The sequence below is a fragment of the Oryza brachyantha genome, chromosome 6, assembly GCF_000231095.2.
Source record: "Oryza brachyantha chromosome 6, ObraRS2, whole genome shotgun sequence".
Taxonomy (NCBI): Eukaryota; Viridiplantae; Streptophyta; class Magnoliopsida; order Poales; family Poaceae; genus Oryza; species Oryza brachyantha.
In genome coordinates, this window is record NC_023168.2 from 344,606 (window position 1) to 366,859 (window position 22,254).

A 22,254-nucleotide genomic window follows, 5' to 3' on the forward strand; every position below is an offset into this window, starting at 1 on the left:
ATGAACAGAGAGGAGATCACTGTTAGCTACGGCTGCGTTTGGTGGAGGTGGGGTAAGTTAACTTATCTGGTACGGATAAAGTAATAATAGATTAGTACATGATTAATTAATTATTAATTATTAAAAAAATATAAAATAGATTAATATAATTACTTTTTTATAGAAATTTTTTTGTAAAATATATACCGTTTAGCAGTTTGGAAAACGTGCACGTGGAAAAGACGTAAATAAGTTAGCTTACCGTCCGTCCCGAACGCGGTGCGTGAATGATTGGAGGAGATCGAGATGTACGTATGTATATGCAGGTAGAGGGAGGGAGGAGGCAGGCGTTGTTGTCAAGAGCGTGCGCGTGCCGGCCGACGGTGAGGTGGGTAAGGTTGGGTAGGTCAGGTGTGCCTCTCCTCTCCTCCATATGCATGCATCTGTGTAGCTAGCTCGCATAGCATAAGCATGCATGTGCGCTGCTTGCTGCATCTGCCCGATCTCTGCCTCCCACTGTCTTCTTCTGCCTGCTTTATTTCTTTTTCTAATGTCTGTATATGCCATGTGACATAAAATCTTATTCTATGTTTTCCTTTCTTATTTCCTTAGACCGTTGGATCTGCTATGGGATTCGTGGAGGCTCCTCAACCTCAGACTGTTGGACTGAACTAATCCTCGTTTTCTATTAGCATATTTTTTTTAAACTACTATACTAAATGATGTATTTCGTGTAAAACTTTCTATTTTAAAACATCAAATAACTATATTTTTAAAAACTTTAATAAATAATACTTAATTAATCATAAACTAATTATATTTATCATTTTTTATGATTAATTGGTTTTGTTTTCTTGACCTTCACCTTCGAACGCAGTCTATATCATTCGGTTCACTAAGTGTGCTGTTATTTCTCCTACATCCTTCGGTCCTACACCCCCACCGCACCGTTGCCCAGCCGGCCTCGTCCTCACCCCTCCTTCCCAACCCGGCGGTGGAGAGTACCCACCCTTCTTAGTTTTTGAGTTTTTATGTCATGCTTGAGAAGTATTCTGAGATATCAAAAATTTTGAGTTTTTTTTAACATATTTTAAAAGTACTTTTTTAACGTAAAAATTTAGTACATTGGTTAAGTCCTCAAATTTTACACTAAAATTTATGGTGCCTCAAGATATATAATTTTCAAAGATAATAAAAAAACTCAAAAAATTTAATATAAAATTCTAGTAACTTAAGGTACATTGCACCTCAATGTACTAAACTTTTATATTAAAAAATATGATACCTCGAGTTATTTTTTAAAAAATAATAATAAAAAAACTATGTGTCTTTTTTCTATCTCTAACGGCTCTCCCGCCACCGTCTCGTTGGCGTCTATTCCGTTGGCCATTGCAAGTATCCTCTTCTCCCATGACCATCCTTTTAAGGTAGGCTAATTCAACATAAATTAACCTTAATTTTGTATGGCATGAATGTTAGGTTAGTGACTCCTCTGTTTTCCGATATTTGTCATGCATGAGAAATGAGATTACTTATTTCTCATTTCCGATAAGGTTAAATTGATACACATATGAAGAAACATAGTAATGAACTTGCACTCGTACGTACGTACGTGACGTACATGTACATCACATCTACCTACCTGCAGCTGGAGCTGGACGTACGGTACGGGTACATCGATCATATCACTCCAGGGCGGCCGGGGGAGACCAAAACATGACATGCCATGTGACTCATTCTTGTCAAATCAAGATGATCGATTAGCTAGCAGCTGGTCAGGTGCACGCAAATATGTATGGACTCCCATCAAATATTTAGGTGTTTATTATAAATAGTAAATATAGATTATTAATAAAATCTATCTATAATCTTGGGCTAATTCGTGAGGCGAATCTATTGAGCCTAATTAATCCATAATTAACATATGTGATGCTACTGTAAACCTGCTTTAATTATAGATTAATTAGGTTTAAAAGATTCGTCTCGCGGATTACCTGTCCAATGCACTGACAATTAGTCCAACTCATCGTGTCGGATACATACGATAAACACTGTAACACAATGGATGGAAGTGAATAATATTTGCATCCATATGCATGCACACTAAACCATACAGAATGTCACTAGGCTGGCCGGCACACCACGTGGAGCATTTGCTTAATTGTCACTAGCTAATTAAGCTGCTAGCTAGCTAGCTAGCTCTAGCTACGTACTCCAGTTCATCATTGATTAGTATTATTACACATGTCTAATTAAATCTAGCTAATTACGTACCACTCCATGATCAATAAGACAAGAAGCCACAGCTAGCTAGCTAGGGCAGCAGGCAGAACATGTTTTATATATCTCGATCGATCGATAACCAGCTGTAGTAGCATGCAAGAGAGACCAAACAAACAACAAGACAGATAGTCGTCCTTTTACGTACGTCAACTCCAGCCATCGGAATCTAGGATTATTATTCTATACTCTCTCCGTCCGTAAAAAAAAAAAAAAAGTTCTGTCCAACGTTTCATTCGTCGTATTTGAAAATTTTAATTTCTAAAAAAATAGTCACATGTAAATTACTAATAATATTTTTATCTAAGTAGCAACAACAATTTTAATTATAATTTTCTTAAATAAGATAAAGAATCAAATATTATAACTAAAAACTAAAAAATTAATTTATTTTGGGACGAAGAAAATAGGTTCTAACAAGTACTCCATAATTCCTATAGATGCAATTTAGGAGTCAACACATGCTCCTTGCCTTTACTCAAACTTGAGAGCCAAAGATCATGAAGCATGGGTCTATGGGTGATAAACTTCTATCGGTCATGAAAAATCATAAGCATCTTTGATTGCTCTTTGAAACTGTTCTCCCTATTATATCTATAGAAAATGTGACAGTCAACAAAGATAAAAAAACAATAACATGCTCTGAATTTCCTGGATCAGCTTAATCGTGCACGCATATATTTTCTTTTGCTCTAACATTTCTCTGAATTTTCTTTATTCTTTCTTGTACGGAATTTTGGGTACGGATGGTGGGCCGATGGAGCAAGGAAGGAAGGTTCCGACGAGGGGGATTGATGGGCCCAGTACCGACGCCAATGGGCTGGGCCCACGCTCCTCGACAGCACCCCGACCGGGGGCCCACACGTCCTTCTCATCATCATTCAATTGCTCTTACTTCACCAATCACCACTACTACATGACTCATGCATGCCTGCCACTTGCTTTTTTGTTTTTCAATTTCTCTCTATTTGTTCTCTCAAGAACTTTCTCCGGACTCACAAAATAAACTCCTATATTACACACACACACTCTCTCTCTCTACTAGGAGTAATACCGTACATGATTGTTCATATGGACCGTACGTAACAATGAAATGGCCGGGCCCGTGCCTTTTTCTGGCCCATAAAGAGCATATGCCAAAATGAATTGGGCCGCATAGAACAACAAGCCCATCAACAGAAGAGATATTCCCAAATTAATCCCTCGTGAAGATGCCAACTTTTGAACATGAGTTTTACTCTCATCCTTCCTTTTGTACCGCAAGATACTAGTACCGTGAGGTAGCGGTACTAAAATCCTCACCTGTGCTATCCACCTCACGATCAAGTTGATATTAAAATCTCGACTGTTGGTGATGATAGATCGAATGGTCACGATTGCATTGTACCTCAAGGTACCAGCTTGATGGTGGGGTGATAGCACGAGTGAGAAAATTAGTATCTCGAGGTACTGGCACCTCGCGGTACAGAAGGAAGGATCGGAATAAAACTCTTTGAACATACTACATTTAACCACTTTCTTTGTTTAAAAAACTTAGTGCAAAGGTGCACAATTGTAATTCAAGCATAAACTATACTTAATGATAAAACAATTCATTACAAAATAAATGATATTTATTTAGCATTTGTAATGAAACAATAGGTTAAATATCATGTTAAATAGTCAATGTCATCGTATATTATAAATCATATATTATAAAACGGAGATAATACTACTAATAAGGAGTTAAGCTGCATCGTATGTTCAAGAAGACTTCACAGCCTTCGTTCTTCCGAAGTTCCGATAACAACTATAATTATGGATTTATTTTTAAGATACTATTGAATGATTGTGAGTTATTCAATGATTTGGACCTAACGGATCTGATTTTATTATACTACACCGATAGTATATGTAGTAGGAATTCTATAAGAGTAAAATTGGAACTAAAATATATAACTGTACAATAAATTTATATGTTAAAATAGATAAATTGATAAATATATCTCTACCAAAGTTTTAAATAAAATATTTAATATACTTATAAAATGATATTGGATCTAAATTTTACCGTACTACTGGTAAAATATACCGTAATAGTGCCCATAATTATACATCTACAATTCTCCACATATCAGAATGCATCTCCTAGATTAAACTCCTAAATCATCAGATATATAGGACTAGTTTCTTATAACTATACATCTCTTGGTACCTCATGACTGACAGTAAAAGATAACTCTGCCTCTAAAAAATATACATTCCAATAATAACTGTCAGAAGGACTCGTGTGATGTTCGTTGAGAGTATAGTATGCTCTGTAAAATGAATCATCGTTTCCTTCGTACTAGTACAATCCTTTGCATGCTTCCTTACTCTCTAAGCAGACACACTGAAACTGTTCAATCAACCAATGAAAGATCGCTACAGTTTGCATGCCGTACAAGACATGGATGCATGGATACATGAGGGAGGCAGGCAGGCAGCTTGTTACAAGGAAAAGTCTCTCCTTAAAGTCTTAAACCTTAATGAGCAACTGATTGATTTTAATGTTAATCTAATCATGTTGTCTAAAAGTCTCTTTTCTTCGCAAGAAGCTCCGATCGATAATATGAGCCTCATTTTGCCAGACAGGAAAAACAAAAGCCAGCGGTGACAATGCATTTGCAAAAAAAAGAGACTTTTGCTGGAAATAAAAGGCATGCCCCATAGCCCATACCGATCGAAAGCCAATGTCTGTTAGCTTTGTTTAATTTCCCTTTTTCTTTCTTCCTTTCCTCCATGTGCTTTTGTTTGCTCTCTATTCTCATGACTGTATTTGCACTGTGCTGTCCCGTTTTCCTGTAACTTTATGATCAGATATGGTGTTAATGAAACACCTAGAAGGACACCTACTAGTCAATCGTTTGAAAAGTCAATTGATTTTGTGAGACTTCGGATTGAAATCGAACGATAACAAAGAAAACTAAACAAATTAGCATGTGGACAACAAGCACAGATCTTTAAGCAAATCTAATGGATAAAAAAAATGATTGATAGATTAAAAACTTTCAAACGATTGACAAATAGCATACCTGCACATCTAAAGAAGATGAGTAAAGATATGTTGTGAGTTTCAGATCTTCAAAGCATCTGGGCAGTATATAACCATAATGTCTGAATCAGTTCATGCAGTACAAGCAAGTGGTTACCGGTTTTAACCGCTGAAAGTGGTTAACTTTCTGATTTTTTTTTGAACATGCAATTATTTGTCGCCAAAATCATAACAATTGGAATCCACTAGCAATTGTTGGACAAGTAGAAGATTTGGTGACTTGTTGGTCTGAAAAAAAAGATGTCTCATAGGATATACATACCATCGCGCTTTCGCCATTCCTCTTTGCGATTGGAAGCTGCTCATCTCTCGGTCTCATCTTTATGGTACGAGTACGACGCGATAACACATCAGACTGGAGCATTCTTCAACCTTTCCTTTTGCTCTTTTGATAAGGAGGATAGTAACATTTTGCAGCGATGATGTTATTGGGTTTCTGCCCATGCTCATCTTCACCAGCACTGCAGGATGATACTGATGCCGATCGATGCCCTACCGCTACCAAAGTGGCAATGCAGCTAGGACATACAATGATACAACTACAAGTGAGGTAATGGAAATCCGTCTGGGTTTTTGCTCCTGCTTATTTGAAATATAATTGTCAGTTCTTTTGCCGGTTTCAGTTTTAAAAACTACATGCGAGGTGATCTCTGATCAGTGATCAGATGATCAGCCATATGGCTTTCATACTAGGTGAACGGCTGAAGGCAGGGGCGGATCCAAAAGAAAGTATTAGTGGGGCCTAAATCTTTCTTTTTCTACTTCAACTTTTAGAAATAACTTTAGCCCCCTTTTTATAAACCTATGGTAGAGATTTTAGTGGGGGCTTAGGGGGGTCTCCATGGTATTAGAACCAGTATTAGGGGCTAGAGACCCCCTAGCCCCCATAGCAGATCCGCCACGGGTGAAGATGAGCACTCCACTGTGCCTACGGCGCTATCCGAGCAACTTTTCTTTGGATTTGATAGGTTATGCCTTTTTTTCGCTATTGAATCGTACTGCGAGATGCATCATGAATTCATGATACGAATCCGGTCAAGTTTCTGGCCTAAACCAAAGGGATGTAATTAGAGCAATTTTACCGTCCTTAAGAATGTATTAGAAGGTACCAAATTTTAAGTGTAAAATATATCATATTTTACCGTCCTTGAGAAGGTACTAGGAGTAGTGTACCTTCTCAAATACAGTAAAATTAATCATTTTTTTAAGATACCCTTCAATGAATGTGAACCGTCCGTTACTTTAAATCCAACGCATCTGGTTTTTTATACTATACTAGTAGTATGTATAGTAAAGTTGAGCAAAATTGAAACTAAAATATATAACATTAAAATAAATTTATGTGTAATATATCATATTAAAATAGATGAATAGGTAATATATCTTACCAAAGTTTTAAATAATATATTTAATATACTTATAAAATACATTTTCAGGAGGAAAAGATATTGCCACGCTTACCGAACTGTCGGCTTTCCTTTGATTGTTGCTTCCATGAACTCCACTTAGGCTAGTTGAGTGGTTGATATTTCTCCATTGCGTTCCATAATCTCCACCATCGGCTCCACGACAAAGGAAACATTTGCACGAATGGTCAAAATATACTGTCAATATTGTAATCACCTCAGTAACTTTTCATGGCACTGAAGGGGGGTGGGGGGAGGTCCAGTATAGCTTGTTTGCGAGAAAAAAAAAAGAGATTTGCTTCCGTCCAATAAAACGTAACAAAAAAATATCTCGAGGTACCAGTATCTACGGTACCAAATCGTTTTTGATTGTTGGATCTAACAATGCACATCCTAATCAGCTAGATTCAATGGTGAGAAACGATTTGGTACTCGAGATACTTTTTATTGGACCGCAGCAAATCTCAAAAAAAAATCGCTTTTTGCATTGCCGACTTCTGAATGTCCCAGGATAAGCTATCTCAATGGCTTTTTAGATAATGGATGTTGAATAAATGTGTGATCATGCATGCAGAAGCAGCTTTTTTTGTGGGGGTATATTTGGGGTGGGGGCTAAAACGGTCAATGTGTATATACTTTTATACCTCTTTTTTCTTTCAGAAGTGCGACCAAATAAAATGTCTATAAATAGTCCATTACAAGAGCAATGTTGTGGCAATTGTAGGAGGAAGAAAGTAGTTAGCATCTGATCTGAAACACCACAATGTGGCAGTACATGGCACACATTGATGAGTGGAAACCAGTGATCGCAATGCTGTTCTTTGACCTCATATCTGCTGTGACAACAGCCCTGCTCAAGAAGGCGCTAGCAGAGGGGCTTGATCGCCTTGTGCTCATCACGCTGCGGCAACTAGTTGCCACAATCTTCCTTGCACCGATTGCATATTTCAAAGAACGGTACATGGTCTAAATGCAACTTTCAGAAAATGATGATCAGAGTTCAGAACTTGAGCTATGATATATGATATGATACTACTGACGGCTTTGCCAACCTTGTTTTTTTGTTTTGAATTTCAGAGGTAAAAGACCTAAGCTCACACTGGAGATCCTTGTGTACCTCTTCTTCAGTGCAGCACTTGGGTACAGTCTCGAAACCACTTGCTGATATCTATTCTGTCTAATCCTCATTGATTCTATTTTCTCTCTTTTTTTTCATCTCTGCTTTTAGCGCTGCGCTATCTCAGTACACATTCTTCTATGGGTTGCAGTACACGACCGCAACATTCGCCATAACTTTCACCAACATGTCCCCTGTGATCACCTTCCTCATTGCTGCACTCCTAAGGTCAGGTCTTACATTTGTTTCTTGTCAAACCTAGTACTTCCCTTTTTGTTTGAATCATTGGAACACTACTGTTTCCTGTTCTTCAGGGTGGAGTCACTGAACATGAAGAACAAGGCAGGAGCTGCAAAGATCACCGGGACACTCATGTCGTTCGCCGGCGTCATGCTGCTTACACTCTACAAGGGTGTGGCCTTGACACACCAAGCAGTGAGCTCAGATCAGCACCATGCAGTGATAGCAGAGCCCAGCAAGAAGAGCTGGACACTGGGCACTGTAGCATTACTGGCAAACTGCCTTTGCTTCTCCTTCTGGCTTCTGCTGCAGACCAAGCTTACCAAGAAGTACCCAGCACTCTACTCCAGTACTGCATACATGTTCTTAATCAGCTCCCTGCAAGGTGGGGCCCTGACAGCAGCGATACAAAGGCGAGCATCAGTGTGGGCTCTCACAAGGACAGTGGAGATTGTTGCAGTTCTATATACGGTAAGATTACCTGATTTTTCTTGTCTATATGAAAAGGTTGGATACCAAGGAGAAATAGATCAAAGTTTAGTCCAAGAGGATTGAAACCTGGGAGTGGATTTTAAATTCTCGAGGAGTCATCTACTCATCTATTGCATCCTATCTAAATATTCATCAAAAAAAATTTAAAAAAAATTATGAGATAGATTAATATGAGATATATCACTTTACATACATGCAAATTCAAATATGACTTCTATAATCTGTAACAAAAAAATTATAATCCTTAACAAAAAGTTGTATATTTAGTATTAATCTATCTTTATATATTTTTTCTAATTTTTTGTAACTATTTGTATGACATGCAGTAGTCAATAGACGAAGTGAATACTTTTCCATTGAAACCTGGGTGACGTGGGTGTAAAGCCAGTCAACCAACACCACTTGCCAACTGAACCTAGATTGTTAGTTTGTTACCCTTTTCTTATCACTATATATTGGTATATTTATGTTGGAACATAACCTTTTTCCCTATTTAACTAAGTTGTGTTAGTATTTGCTTTCATAACTTGCATAGTTGCTTCTCAGATAATTAAAAGCTACTCCATCTAGTAAAAAATATTTGATGTTTATGACAAGATTTAGTCAAAATTTTAAAATCACAAACACCGATAACTTCTCAAATGCTTAGTTTAAAAACAAAATAAATAATATATGTAGATTTACTTCAAAAGGTAATATCATAAAGTTATCCTAATATAAAACTATATCAGAATTGTAAAAGTTTTACTGAATCTGTCCTAAATATCAAATATTTTCTTAAACCAAAGGGAGTAATTGGGTAGAGAATCGATCCAAAATTGTTACGGTAAACCAATCATTTTTGGCATGCGCCGGAAGAATCCTTCAACAACTACACCTTTAGCACTTCATTAAAAACTTTAAGGGAGCTTATAAACACTTGTTATGTATGCCACAGGGAATTATGGGGTCTGGAGTAGGCTACGTACTGATGACATGGTGTGTCGAAAAGAGAGGTCCCGTGTTCACTTCAGCCTTTATTCCCATCATCCAGATCATGGTTGCCATTATTGATTTCTTCTTTCTACATGAGAACATCTACCTTGGAAGGTAATCTTGTCTTCAGTTCTTAAATCAAAAGCATGGAGTCTCCTGTTTCTTTCTTTATTCCTCTGCCCGAAGTTAATCTGAGTCATTAATTAAAACAGTATTTTAGTACTTTATAATTAATTGATTAGTAGTATTTTGTAATTTAGATTTCTATTTTGCAAACAAAAAGGTCGTACATGACCTTTGGCAGCCCGTCAGGAGATAAGATCTTTTTGTCTGTGTGCGCATCCGCGGCGGCCCAAATATTTTCCAGGCTCATATTTTATTTTTATATATATATATATATATATATATATATATATATATATATATAAAATACCTATCCACATTTCTACTACTCCTAATGTCCTTGGTAGTATAAATTAATCATAACCATTCGCTAAAAATTAATCAGTGATGTTGATTAATTCTACTGCTAGCAGAGAGCACCAGAAAAGGGCTCAGTCTTTAGTAACAGATATTGGGTAGCACAGTTTTATTCTAGTCTTATTAAAAAGTGCACACATTCAAGGGTGAAATGGTACATGTATGTACATCACATTCAAGCTATGAGTTTTTGGACTAACATTCCCAAATGGCTGGTCCAAATGGCATCGCATTTTTTTTGGACTTGAGGCCCAAATGTCATCACATGTACATTTTTCCCTTGCAGTGTGGTTGGATCCATATTGATGATCCTGGGCCTCTATATTCTTCTGTGGGGAAAGAACAGGGATGCATCTGCCAAAGAAGCCAAAGAAGAGGAAGAGGACAAGGAGAAGCAAGTCAAATCATTAGGACCAAACTAGGGGATGCACAATTTGGGTTAATTGTAGAATATGACTTAGTTCATCCCCCCCTACTACTAGTAGTGTTGGTATTGTAGTTCCTTTTTTAAAAATTTGGAAACATGATCTATTCTCCCAATCACCACAGCTATGTTTAATTATGTAACCTGTCAATTGGAAATAACAAGTATTAATTTTATGCTAATGTAACCCAGTGTATATCGGCAATGTGTTATTAAAGGATGAGGTTGTTAGATAACGGCCACATAAGTTGCTTGCATTTCAACACGTCAAAACATTGCTATGTGTCACATTGAACATGAAAGGAAGAAAAGAAATGTTCTTGAAATGCACGATTTTCGCTGCTGTGAGGGCGGCGAATCAATGCTTTGGGGTTTGATTTTGACTTAAAGGAACCATTTGCTCATCAAAGCAGAGACAATGGGCATTGGATCTTAGGACTTTCTCATGGAAAGACGTTTTCTACTTGTTGTCAATAGGCCCTAAACATGCTCATGCTAATGTTTCGGTGCTAAGACAGCATCATATGCTCTACAGTAGAAGCAATGCATGCAAGATCACAAGTTATGCACTTGGCTGCCAAGAACTGAAAGCTTTAAATTGTTCCATTGCACTATGAAATACTGTTATTCCAATTGGTTGGTTGGTTGGCTGCGCAATTTGATCAATGCAAATCTTCCAGAGTTGCAGATATTCTGATGTCATCAGCTAATTCTTGTTCTCTCCCTCAGCTCCATCTTTTGTGTGTTTTTTTCTAAACTACTCTTTGTCACGTGTTGCGAAAACGAAACGAAGTCGAAAACAAGCTTGCAGATGCCATCAGGGAAGTGGCAGGTACCCTATAAAACACCATGACATTTCCAGAACAAATGGCTCAGGCTAGGCAGGCCACCGGATCAAAGTTCAGTTGAGAGCAGAGCAGAGCAGCAAGCTAGTGTGGTTGCATTTCAGAAATGTGGATGGAGCAGTGGATGCCGACGGTGTCAATGGTGGCCACCAACGTGGTGATCGCCATCATGACAGCGCTGATCAAGCAGGCGCTCAACCAGGGGATGAACCGCCTGGTCCTCATCACTTTCCGCCAAATGGTGGCCACTGTATTCCTTGGCCCCATAGCCTACTTCAAGGAAAGGTATATATATATAGTCTCCATTCTCCAAACCAAAAGTAACCATAATAATAACGATTATGATTATGATTGTGATGATGATGATAAAAGTAACTACTTACTAGTCGCTGGTATTTTACTGTTGCTGGTCACCTGATTTTTCAGGAAGACAAGACCAAAGTTCACAGCTGAAATCTTTGGCTACATGTTCCTAAGTGGAATCCTTGGGTAATCATTTGACACATATATAAAATTTGTTTGGGTTGGATTTCATCAATCATTGCTACCCCCTGGATTAATTGTTTATCTGCCTTGCATTCATCAGGCCGGTGCTTCTTCAGTACACACTGTTTGTCGGGCTGGAGTTCACCACAGCAACATTTGCTGCAACTTTCGGCAATATGCTTCCGGTGGTCACTTTCTTGATTTCACTCGTTTTCAGGTAAATACAGTTATTTCATACAAAAACCCTGGAGCTATCCTTTTACTGAAAAGCTCTTTGTCCTCCCTCTCTTTCTCTCTTTCTGAGTAGCTCAAGATCAAGCAAGCAGTTAAGATATGCTTACTATCTACTACCTAGCTATATGTTAATTGTGCTACAACACCTTAAAATGAGCCAAGGTCCCAAAGCACCTAAAAGGAAACTCCAGCTTTGTTGGCCAACAGAAAGTAAACTGCATTGGCTCCTCACTTGCTTTTGGATCTTTTTTCAGTGCAACACAAAAGGCAGTGAAGTACTTGCTTCTCACAAACTAGTGTTCCAATTAATTCTTTATAGGTTTGAAGCACTCAATGTAAAGAGCAAATCAGGGAGTGCCAAGATATCAGGAACACTGGTTTCCCTGAGTGGAGCAATGATGCTCACCTTCTACAAGGGCTCAGCACTGACCCATACAGCATCATCTAGCAGCAATCCAGCAGCATCCAGCAGTGGCAGCAAGCAAGCTGAAGAACATGACACCGTCCGTTGGGTGCTCGGTTCCGTCTCGTTGCTCGCAAACGTAGTTGGGTTCGCACTGTGGTTGATGCTGCAGAGGAAGTTCACCAGGAAGTACCCAGCAATTTACTCTGCTACTGCATTCATGTCACTGTTCAGCTGCTTGCAAGCAGGAGCACTTGCCCTGTCCATCCAGAGGAGCAGCGTTTCATTGTGGGCTCTCAAGGGGACTATAGAGATTGCCACAGTTGTATATTGTGTAAGATCTCTTCCAATGCTCCCCAAATCATATTTTGCAGCTTTTTTTTTGTATATAGTCCAAAATTGGATTATTATTTTCTTTGAAGCATCATACTTTAAAATGTGCATGTGTAATCTTCTAAAAAAACTAAAAATATATTTTGCAGCATTTTTTTTTGTATATGTTTTGTCCATTTTGCTTTGTATATGATCCAAAAATCCAAAAATACCAACTAAAAATGGAACTAACCACATCTACTTTTCTTTCTTCCTTTCATTCTTTTTTGCTTGAAGAATCATACTTTAAAATGTGCATGTGTAATCTTCTAAAAAAAGCTCTAGACAAAAGCATACATGAAAAAAAAAATCTGTAAACCTATGAGCATGTCTGCTCTAATATAAAGACAAAGAAATCGATAACTTTCATATGTTTTTGTACGTTACACAAATAATCATTTTTGTACATGTTAATGCTCTACATTTATATTCTGTTAAACAAAATCCAACATAGGTGTACACAACTACATCCACACCCAAAGGACCCATAATCTTGTCTAATGGATAGTTCTTATCTACAAAAGATACATAGGTGTACTCAACTAATGTGTGGCGTAGACGTGTAGTTGTTGTCATGAGCGCATGACTTTACCCACAAGGTTCTAAATCCTAGGGTTCACAAATATGTGGTGGCCCTCCTCTCCTATTTCTATTACCAGAAATGGGATAATACATACAACCTAAGGATTTCTGAAAAAATGTTGCTGACTGAAATAACAATATATATGCTCCTATATATTTCAGTCAAAAGTAGTGTTGATGCAAGATTTAGTGACATATATATCGAATAACATTAATGTGGGCATTTGTTGTGTTAATTTAATTTGCAGGGTGTAGTGGCGTCTGGCATTGGGTACCTGATGCTCACATATTGCGTTGAGAAGAGAGGCCCTGTCTTCACCGCCGCCTTCAGCCCTCTCGCTCAGATCTTCGTGGCTGCCATCGACCTCTTCATCCTCCACGAGCCACTCTATCTTGGCAGGTAAATTTTCCTTTTTCCATCTGTTGATTATAATTATGCGAGTAAATCTATCTCTTAGTAAGTAATTTGGAAACCGTACTGTGTTAGTTCTTGACATCCTTTTTTTCCATCAGTTAATTAATTACAAGGGTTTCTTTTACCATCTTTTAGAAGTATCTTAAGATATCAAAAATTTTAGTGCAAAATTCTGATATCTTAATGTACAAATGTACTTTTAAGGTACTAAACTTTTACACTAAAAATATGATATCTTGACGGTTTTTTTAAGCTGGATGGTAAAAATGCTCTAATTATAACTATGCGAGTAAATATATCTCCGAAGTGATCTGGAAACCATATTGTGTGTTAGTTATTGATATTATTTTGATGTTAATTTGCAGCGTGCTAGGATCAGTCCTGGTGATTCTGGGGCTTTACCTTGTTCTGTGGGGCAAAAGAGAGGAGGCCGCCATTGCATCGCCGGAGAAACCGGTGCAAGCAGCAGACGTAGAACAGCAGCAGCAAGAGAAAGTGTGATCAAATGTAAATGTAATTCCCCTTAGCCTGCATGCTGCATATATATGATGTGCAATTAACTTCAAGATGTAGTGCCAGCTAAACAGAAATCTTATTGTAAGCTCTGACAGCTATGGTCTACTCCCAGAGTTAAGTGCACCACATATTTGTACTCGCATGATACACATGAAAAAGCTAGAAGAAATACACTGTACCATTCTGCTTCGATCATCTAAGCTGTGCAAAAGTGCCTTTGTGGTCATATATTGATCCCAATTCTGGCAAAACAGTGCTCCTCTGAATCTGATTAATTAGGTTGATTTGCTACAGTACAGAGGCATAAACTGAAATATATTAATTCAGAGAGAACACTACTGGTGTGGTGTGCTGATGAACATGTCACTGACAAAGTGGGACCCACCAACCCACTCTGATGAGCAACCAGCATCCCTCCATTAATTAGCAACAGGCCATGAATGCATGCATGCATATGGCAGTCTAAATTAGCAATGATCGAGAGGTTTCGGTAGCTCTTGAAGAAATCCTCACCTCACAATTCGTTTCTCTGTACGTCGATCCGATTCCGCGAGGTAGCAGCAAAGCAAAAGATAGATATGCAACGAGGCCACAAGAACAAGGAGGCGGCAACGGCGCCAAAGCATGTGTTCATCTGCTGCGTCGTCGTCGCCCTCCTCGCGGTGGTGGCGCCGTGCTGCTGCAGCGCGCAGCAGGAGGGCATCGAGGAGGCGTGCCGGAAGGCGGCGAGCAGTCAGGACTCAGGCGGGCGTGAGCTACGAGCACACTGCGTGCGGTCGCTGGGGTCGGACCGGCGGGGGCGGGATGCGGCGGATGACCTGCAGGCGCTGGCGGTGGCGGCGACGAAGATCGCGATCGAGCACGGAGGCGAGGATGGGCGAGGCGGAGGAGTCGGCGCGGCTGGAGCGCTGCCTGGAGCTGTACAACGCCGCCGCCGACGTGCTGCGCGACGCCCTCGACAACGACCTCCACACGCGCGTCTAGGGGAAGGCGACGTCGCAGCTGGCCGCCGCGCTCGCGCTGGGCGCCTCGGAGAGCTGCGAGGACGCCTGGAAGGGCAGCCCCGAGCGCGCCCCCGTCGCCGGACAAGAAAGGGAGTACGGCCGCATGGCCTTGCTCGCCCTCGGCCTCACCACCGCCATCCTCTAGTCTAGTCTAGGGCATGCATGCATTCATCTCCTCCTCCTCTTGATTAATTAATTACTTAATTAATTATCTGTTGCTTAATTCTATTTACCTACCATGCATGCATGCGATCATGTGTGTTGTTTTATTACGTTTTCATTTCTTGAATGTTTTCCTCTCGTTTATTATTCTTATTATTGGTTGAACTATTATATTGTGTTAGGAAACGATGAAAATTAAGGGAGAAGGAAATCTTGTACTACTACTATGGTTGTTGTTATTGTATTTAGGTTGAGCTTGAGTTTTATAGTGTAGAGGATATATTACTACTCATGGATATTGAAGAAATAAAATATTCCAAGTTTTCCATAGAGAAAAAAAATATCAATACTTCAGGTTGTGTTATTTTACCTATAATATTATTAGTTTTTTTCTCGGCTTATACGCGCACGCTTTCAGAGCTACTAAACGATATATTTCTAGCAAATAATATTATGTATAGAAATTTATCATCTTACATATATTTTAAATTTTACAATAGTTAATTTATCGTTTATACCATTAAATAACTATAAAAATCAAATAATCTATCATATTCCAAAAAAAAAGAAAAACACGGCCCTAATTTTGCTTCTCTGCGTTGCTCCGTTTTAGGCCCTAAATCCTAATTCCCGAAGCCAACAGGCCGTTTATCGGCCTGGAAACCTGGATTCGTGGGCTGGAAAATGGGCTCGGCCCATACAAATTTCCTGAAATAAAGCCCGTCTATACCTCCCCAAAAAGGAAGAATAGCGCCGCGCCGCAGCCAGTTGTTTTCGTCGGCCCAAAACCCTAGCGCCCTCCCCCTCCCCCTCCCCCTCCACCGCCGCCGCTGCCGCCGACGACGATGGGGAAGCGCCCGCGCCACGGCGGCTCCGGCCGGTCCCGTTCGCCCTACTTCGAGTCCAAGATCCGCCGCCTCATCTCCGAGGGCTGTCTCTCCGGCTCCTCCGCCGAGGACGTCGCCGTCGCCCTCCGCTCCCGCTTCCCGGAGTTCCGCCGCCAGAAGCTGGAACCCTTCACCGCCGCCATCCGCCGAACCCTCAACGCGATCGCCTCCAACTCCAACTCCGACTCCGACTCCGCCGCCGACGAGGACTCCCACGCCTCCACTCCCTCCCGCCCCCGCCGCCGCCATGACGCGCATGCGACCGCCTCCTCCTCCACCTCCGTCTCCGACGAGGCGGCACACCCACCGCCTCCCCCTGTCTACGACGTCACCAAGTCCATGCTCCGCTCCCAGTACATCTCCCAGACTCCCAAACGAGACCCCGGCAGCAACCAGCAACTGGAAATCGACGTCGCTGCCGAGAAGCCCCGCCGCTTCATCACCTCCGATGGCGGCGCCGGTGGTGAGGCGAAGCCCGAGGCGGCTCTATCTGGTGAAGGAGGCGACAGAGGGAGCAAGAGGCCGACGTTTTCTGATCTTGGAGGGATGGAATCGGTGATAGAACAGCTGATGATGGAGGTGGTGGTGCCCCTGTGCCATCCGGAGGTGCCGCGCTGGCTTGGGGTTAAGCCTGTGGCTGGCCTGCTGCTGCACGGGCCACCTGGTTGCGGGAAGACCACCCTCGCGCACGCCATCGCCAATGAGACCGGTGTGCCGTTCTACAAGATATCGGCGCCGGAGGTTGTCTCTGGTGTCTCTGGTATGCTATCTGATTCTTTACATAAAAAAACTCTCAAAATAACTTAGGCTTTGTTGCTTGAGGTCAAGGTGGCATGAGATTGATCCTTTGTCAGTTTAAGTATCCTGAGTTCTGTTGTTATACACTCTGCGTTGCATGATAAGACATAAAACGTGGGCTTTAAAGGTTCTGATTGGTAATATGTGCTGCAATAACACAACTCCACTAAGATATAATCCTTGGTTCAACACTAGTTTGACCTAGCTTTGTGTTCACCCTACATGTTTACCCTATGAATCAATCATGTTTAATGCTGGGATGCTTCAGGAATGGTATATTTTGCAAATGCTAATACTGGTAATATGTTCTGCCTTGAACAACAAAACACAAAATATATGTTAAAGGTTCTGATTGCTAATATGTTCTACAATGACAAAGCTCCACTAAGATATGATCCTTAATTGGAACATATTAATCTTGGCCTATATTTGTCCCCATCCTACATATTAACCAAATCAGATATAGCATGTCCTTTATTTTGTCCATACTCCTAGTTAAACCTTCTATCATTAGCCATATAAGGGTACACCCTGTAACCCTTGTTTTCTTCCAGGGGCTTCTGAGGAAAACATCAGAAGCTTGTTTAAGAAGGCGTACAGGACTGCTCCTTCAATTGTATTTATAGATGAGATAGATGCAATTGCATCCAAGAGGGAGAATCTACAACGAGAAATGGAACGACGGATAGTTACACAGCTAATGACATGTATGGATGAATACCACCAACAAATTGGCACTGGTAGTGGTGATGCTGGTCCAGAATCATCTGAAAAGAAACCTGGCTATGTTATTGTTATTGGAGCTACAAATAGACCTGATGCTGTTGACCAAGCACTTCGTAGGCCAGGAAGGTTTGATCGAGAGATATCTCTTGGTGTTCCAGATGAGTATGCACGAAAAAAAATACTAATGATGCTTACTCGGAATCTTCGACTGGAAGGCCAGTTGGACTTGTTCAAGATTGCGAGGGCCACATCAAGCTTTGTTGGTGCAGACTTGAAGGCATTGGTGGATAAAGCAGGGAACCTAGCAATGAAGAGAATAATCGACAGAAGAAGAGCTCGATTTCGCCAAGAGCATGATGGAAACAGCAAGCAAGACTGGTGGAGACAACCTTGGGATTCTGATGAGGTAGAGGGCTTGAGTATTACCATGGATGACTTTGAGGTTAGCTTTCCGCCTGTTACATGCTCATTTCAAGTCTGAAACCCCTGTGGGAATGTTATCAATTGGTTACTTCTAAAGTAGACTTCCTGGCTGCCTATTTGGTTCTTTTATTATGTTCTGTTATGATTTCATTTCAACTATGACCTATGAACTGAAGAACCATGTTTATGAACCTTTCTACTTTATATTTGCTGAAGGAAGCAACCAAGATGGTTCAACCATCTTTGAGAAGAGAAGGATTTTCTTCTATCCCTGATGTCACATGGGATGATGTTGGAGGCCTTGATTCACTAAGGAAAGAGTTTGACCGCTACATTATCCGATGTATCAAGCACCCTGAAGAATATAAGGTGAATCGTAATTAGTATGCCAATAAGCTGTTTTCTAAAATTGTTTCTTATCCCTGCTATTGTACTCCTTAGTGATGTGCAGCTTGGGAGTCTAGACTACCACATTAAATTTACATGGAAGTCAGTATAATAAATAGACGTCCATCAGTCAATGATGTTCATTTGTGTTTTGAAGTTCAGGACTTCTTTTTTAGTAGTTTTGCTCTTTGGTTATTGATTCCATGTACTCTTTGTTGTCTATTTGTCCAGACATATGGATTGAATATGCAAGCTGGATTCTTGCTGTTTGGACCACCTGGCTGTGGGAAAACATTGATAGCAAAAGCAGTTGCGCATGAGGCAGGGGCAAATTTTATTCATATTAAGGTGACTGATGCTTAAATTTCTGTATTTTAACTACACTCATTCAGATTTATACAAGGCAGCGCTAAGATATTCCTTTCCATGTGTTTAGGGGCCTGAGCTGCTGAACAAGTATGTTGGCGAGAGTGAATCAGAAGTTAGGAAAATTTTCATCCGCGCACAAACTAATACCCCGTGCATCCTTTTCTTTGATGAGGTAAAACAAACTGACGAAAGCTTGGATAATTTGCTGAAGTAAGTTTGAATGTTTAAGTATTAAAATTGATCAACTAACTCATGTGAGAGGGTATGAAGTTGTTTTCCCAAGTCTAAGATGCTTAAGTGTAACCCCATGTGATGTTACAGGTAGATGCTTTGACAACAAAAAGAGGGAAAGAGGGGGGATGGGTTGTTGAACGTCTCCTAAACCAGGTTCAAATATCTTACTAGCTAATGACTTGATGAACATTTGCGATAGTTGATTTGCTAACATTTTTTCCCTTCCTTTTTTTTCCATGTTATTCTTATTGTTTTGGTCACAGTTGCTTATTGAACTTGATGGTGCTGGTGAACGTAAAGGTGTTTTTGTTATTGGAGCTACAAACAGGTTTTGTCAACTACTGATAGATTCTCTTGTACATATTTATCCCTGAACAGAAAGCTGATAATTGCAGCTCCCCTTCTGGTGCAGAATCGATGTGATAGATGATGCAGCACTTCGGCCTGGTAGATTTGGCAAGAAACATTATGTACCTTTACCCGGTGCAAATGAGCGGGTTTCGATATTGAGAGCACTTGCTCGAAACAAACCTATATCCCCCAGCGTTGATTTGGGTGCACTGGCACGTAGGGAGGAATGCAGCAATCTCACTGGTGCTGACCTAGCATCAATGGTAGGTTGTAACTTTTTGTTGAGTGGTCTCTTCATTTGAATGTCTGCATTAAATTGGGGCAATGTAGTTCTGTGCATAGTATTTTAGTAGATAACCTTTCCTTAGGAGCCTACGAGACATCATCTGAATTCAATCAGATATCAGGAGTGATAGAGGGCCTGTTTGGGGGAACTTCCCCTAGCTACAACTTTTCGCAGAAGCTGTACTAAACGGTCCACAGCTTCTGAGAATCTGTAGTTACAGATTCTGGAAAATGAACTAAAAATCTAGAATCTAGAGAAGCTGGGATTAGGAGCTTTTCTAGATTCTCAGAAGCTGTCTACCAAGCAGCTGCTTCTCAGAATCTAAAGCTCCCCCAAACAAGCTCAGAGTTTCATTTTCATTGAATATGAATCATGTGGTTACAGAAACATGCAAAATGGAACTAATGTGTTCCATTCTTTAGGTGAATGAAGCTGCCATGGCAGCATTGGAAGAGAGACTGGAGTTCCTGGAGAATGGGGAATCATCAATGAGCTCATCATCTTCTATTGAACTCCCTCATTTTGAACGTGCTCTAGCCAAAATGCAACCATCGGTATCTGAGCAGGTTAGAAGTGTAACCTACGGCTCATAAATATCCTACTGTTATTGTTGAGATCTGCATCAGATTTGCTATGATCCATCCTGTTGATGACACATTTCACCTTGTTGTTTGGTCACAGCAAAGGAAGCACTATGAGGCGCTTTCTAGGAAGTACTCGGCGAGCTGATATTTCGCCATGCTTCAGATGCATTTTTGTCTCTGAATTGCCGAATCTCAACTCTCAAGCCGGCTTGCAGGCAGGGAAAATAGAGGTTTCGTTTTGCAATCAATTTTGGTTTTGCTTTATTTCTCTTTTTTTCCTTCATATTAGAGCAAGTATAATACCAGTCTATAAGCTGACTATATGCTTATGTGGAGAAGAGAGTAGATGAGAGAGTGTAAGCAGGCTGTAAGTTTATAGCCAACTTGAAAACAGAAACAAGAAACTCTATGAGAGTGATATGTGAGTCCTGTATTAATAATGAAGAGCTAACTAGTATATAGGTGGGCTAAGGGAAAGCTATAAGACTTCTTATAGTCACTTTGTTGGCTATATTATTAGCCTTGCTCTTAGCAGGCCTACTGGCAATTTTGTGCGTGCGACCTAAATTAATTAACATAGTAGTAGATGATTGAGTGAGTAGTATAAATATGCGCGAAAAATAGCTCTTTTTTTTTCTTTTCATTTATTGTACAATCAGTATTCCCCTTGTGTTGTTGTAATGGAACCAATTGAGTACAGTACAATTTCATATTGATTGTGCCAATCTACTTGGCTTGAGCTGCGGCGTCGAGCTTATCCAGCGCCGCCCAGAGCTTGCCGTCTTGGTAGTCCCTGATGACGAGCGACGCTCCGGCGGCGAGGACTTTGGCCTCCCCTGCCTCCTGTGCGACGGCGATCACCGGCATCCCGGCGGCGACGGCGGCCTGCACCCCGACCACCGAGTCCTCGAAGACGAGCGTGTGACGGGGAGACGCGCCGAGCAGGGTGAGCGCCCGGAGGTAGGGGTCCGGCGACGGCTTGGGTCGGTCGCAGTCGTCGGCGGCGGCGACGATGACCTGGAAGAAGTCGGAGAGGCCGAGGATGGAGATCATGAGCTCGGCGTTGGCGCGCGGCGCGTTGGTGACGGCGGCGCGCCTGAGGCCGCGGTCGGCCGCCCACCGGCAGAGGTCGCTGAGGCCGGCGACCTCCCGGAGGCCCTCGCCGGCGTAGCGCGCGAAGAGGGCCTCCTTGTCGGCGAAGAAGGCGTCGAGCTGGTCCTGGCCCCAGCCCGGGAAGAGGAAGCGGCCGATCTGGTCGTTGCTCCGGCCGGCCATGTGCGCCATCCCGAACTCCGGCGTGATGGGGACGCCGTTGTTGTAGCCGAGGCCCTGGAGCAGCTCGGAGAAGGCCCTGTGGTGGAATGGGTCGGAGACGCACATGGTGCCGTCGATGTCGAACAGCACGGCCTCCAAAGGAGCCATCGCCATGGCCTTCAAACTACTAATCTCTAGTGTTGTTATAGTATTGATGACGATGCATTGAATGGTTGGTGAGCAGTATGGCTGATTGGTTTGGTTGGCGCGGTTGGTGGTGACCCACTTGGCGCGTTTTTTCTACGACTCCCGCCATGTCTCTACCGACCTCGTCATCACAAGTCCGAGTCCCATCTTTTTTTTTTTTAACTTGCACTCTGATTTTTGATTCAGTGAGACAGTCAAAATGTTTTGACTCACCAAATCTGTAATAAAGCAGCCTGTCATCCTGACACCACTGAGACATCAAC

The 22,254-nt window shown here is 41.2% G+C and overlaps 4 protein-coding genes across 4 annotated transcripts; 3 read left to right on the forward strand and 1 right to left on the reverse strand.

Moving 5' to 3' along the window:
- Positions 1-7,460: 7,460 nt before the first annotated feature.
- LOC102700063 (WAT1-related protein At3g30340-like) lies at positions 7,461-10,741 on the forward strand. Its single transcript, XM_006655632.3, has 6 exons — positions 7,461-7,695; positions 7,816-7,878; positions 7,967-8,083; positions 8,170-8,566; positions 9,525-9,676; positions 10,329-10,741. The coding sequence occupies exons 1-6, from the start codon at positions 7,502-7,504 to the stop codon at positions 10,462-10,464; spliced, it is 1,059 nt and encodes a 352-aa protein (XP_006655695.1). The 5' UTR covers positions 7,461-7,501; the 3' UTR covers positions 10,465-10,741.
- A 549-nt stretch (positions 10,742-11,290) lies between these two features.
- LOC102700345 (WAT1-related protein At3g30340-like) lies at positions 11,291-14,586 on the forward strand. Its single transcript, XM_006655633.3, has 6 exons — positions 11,291-11,596; positions 11,738-11,800; positions 11,898-12,014; positions 12,351-12,768; positions 13,637-13,788; positions 14,169-14,586. Exons 1-6 carry the CDS (start codon positions 11,418-11,420, stop codon positions 14,302-14,304), a joined length of 1,065 nt encoding a protein of 354 aa, XP_006655696.1. The 5' UTR covers positions 11,291-11,417; the 3' UTR covers positions 14,305-14,586.
- A 1,636-nt stretch (positions 14,587-16,222) lies between these two features.
- LOC102716327 (cell division control protein 48 homolog C) lies at positions 16,223-21,227 on the forward strand. The gene is made up of 10 exons (XM_006656492.3): positions 16,223-17,132; positions 17,725-18,338; positions 18,536-18,688; positions 18,938-19,054; positions 19,143-19,247; positions 19,397-19,462; positions 19,573-19,637; positions 19,722-19,923; positions 20,369-20,512; positions 20,628-21,227. The coding sequence occupies exons 1-10, from the start codon at positions 16,331-16,333 to the stop codon at positions 20,673-20,675; spliced, it is 2,316 nt and encodes a 771-aa protein (XP_006656555.2). The 5' UTR covers positions 16,223-16,330; the 3' UTR covers positions 20,676-21,227.
- Positions 21,121-22,017, reverse strand: LOC102700626 (haloacid dehalogenase-like hydrolase domain-containing protein Sgpp). Its single transcript, XM_015838851.2, has one exon. It carries the CDS (start codon positions 21,956-21,958, stop codon positions 21,257-21,259), a length of 702 nt encoding a protein of 233 aa, XP_015694337.2. The 5' UTR covers positions 21,959-22,017; the 3' UTR covers positions 21,121-21,256.
- Between the last annotated feature and the right edge of the window lie 237 nt (positions 22,018-22,254).

What these genes read in the sequence shown, in the direction of transcription:
- LOC102700626 (XM_015838851.2), bottom strand. Translation starts at nt 21,958, where the DNA reads ATGGCGATGGCTCCTTTGGAGGCCGTGCTGTTCGACATCGACGGCACC.
- LOC102716327 (XM_006656492.3), top strand. Translation starts at nt 16,331, where the DNA reads ATGGGGAAGCGCCCGCGCCACGGCGGCTCCGGCCGGTCCCGTTCGCCC. An exon ending in TTACCATGGATGACTTTGAG is followed by an intron (nt 18,339 to 18,535) that starts GTTAGCTTTCCG and finishes TATTTGCTGAAG; the next exon opens with GAAGCAACCAAGATGGTTCA. An exon ending in GTGCTGACCTAGCATCAATG is followed by an intron (nt 19,924 to 20,368) that starts GTAGGTTGTAAC and finishes TCCATTCTTTAG; the next exon opens with GTGAATGAAGCTGCCATGGC.
- LOC102700345 (XM_006655633.3), top strand. Translation starts at nt 11,418, where the DNA reads ATGTGGATGGAGCAGTGGATGCCGACGGTGTCAATGGTGGCCACCAAC. An exon ending in TTGATTTCACTCGTTTTCAG is followed by an intron (nt 12,015 to 12,350) that starts GTAAATACAGTT and finishes AATTCTTTATAG; the next exon opens with GTTTGAAGCACTCAATGTAA. An exon ending in GAGCCACTCTATCTTGGCAG is followed by an intron (nt 13,789 to 14,168) that starts GTAAATTTTCCT and finishes GTTAATTTGCAG; the next exon opens with CGTGCTAGGATCAGTCCTGG.
- LOC102700063 (XM_006655632.3), top strand. Translation starts at nt 7,502, where the DNA reads ATGTGGCAGTACATGGCACACATTGATGAGTGGAAACCAGTGATCGCA. An exon ending in ATTGCATATTTCAAAGAACG is followed by an intron (nt 7,696 to 7,815) that starts GTACATGGTCTA and finishes TTTGAATTTCAG; the next exon opens with AGGTAAAAGACCTAAGCTCA. An exon ending in CTCATTGCTGCACTCCTAAG is followed by an intron (nt 8,084 to 8,169) that starts GTCAGGTCTTAC and finishes CCTGTTCTTCAG; the next exon opens with GGTGGAGTCACTGAACATGA.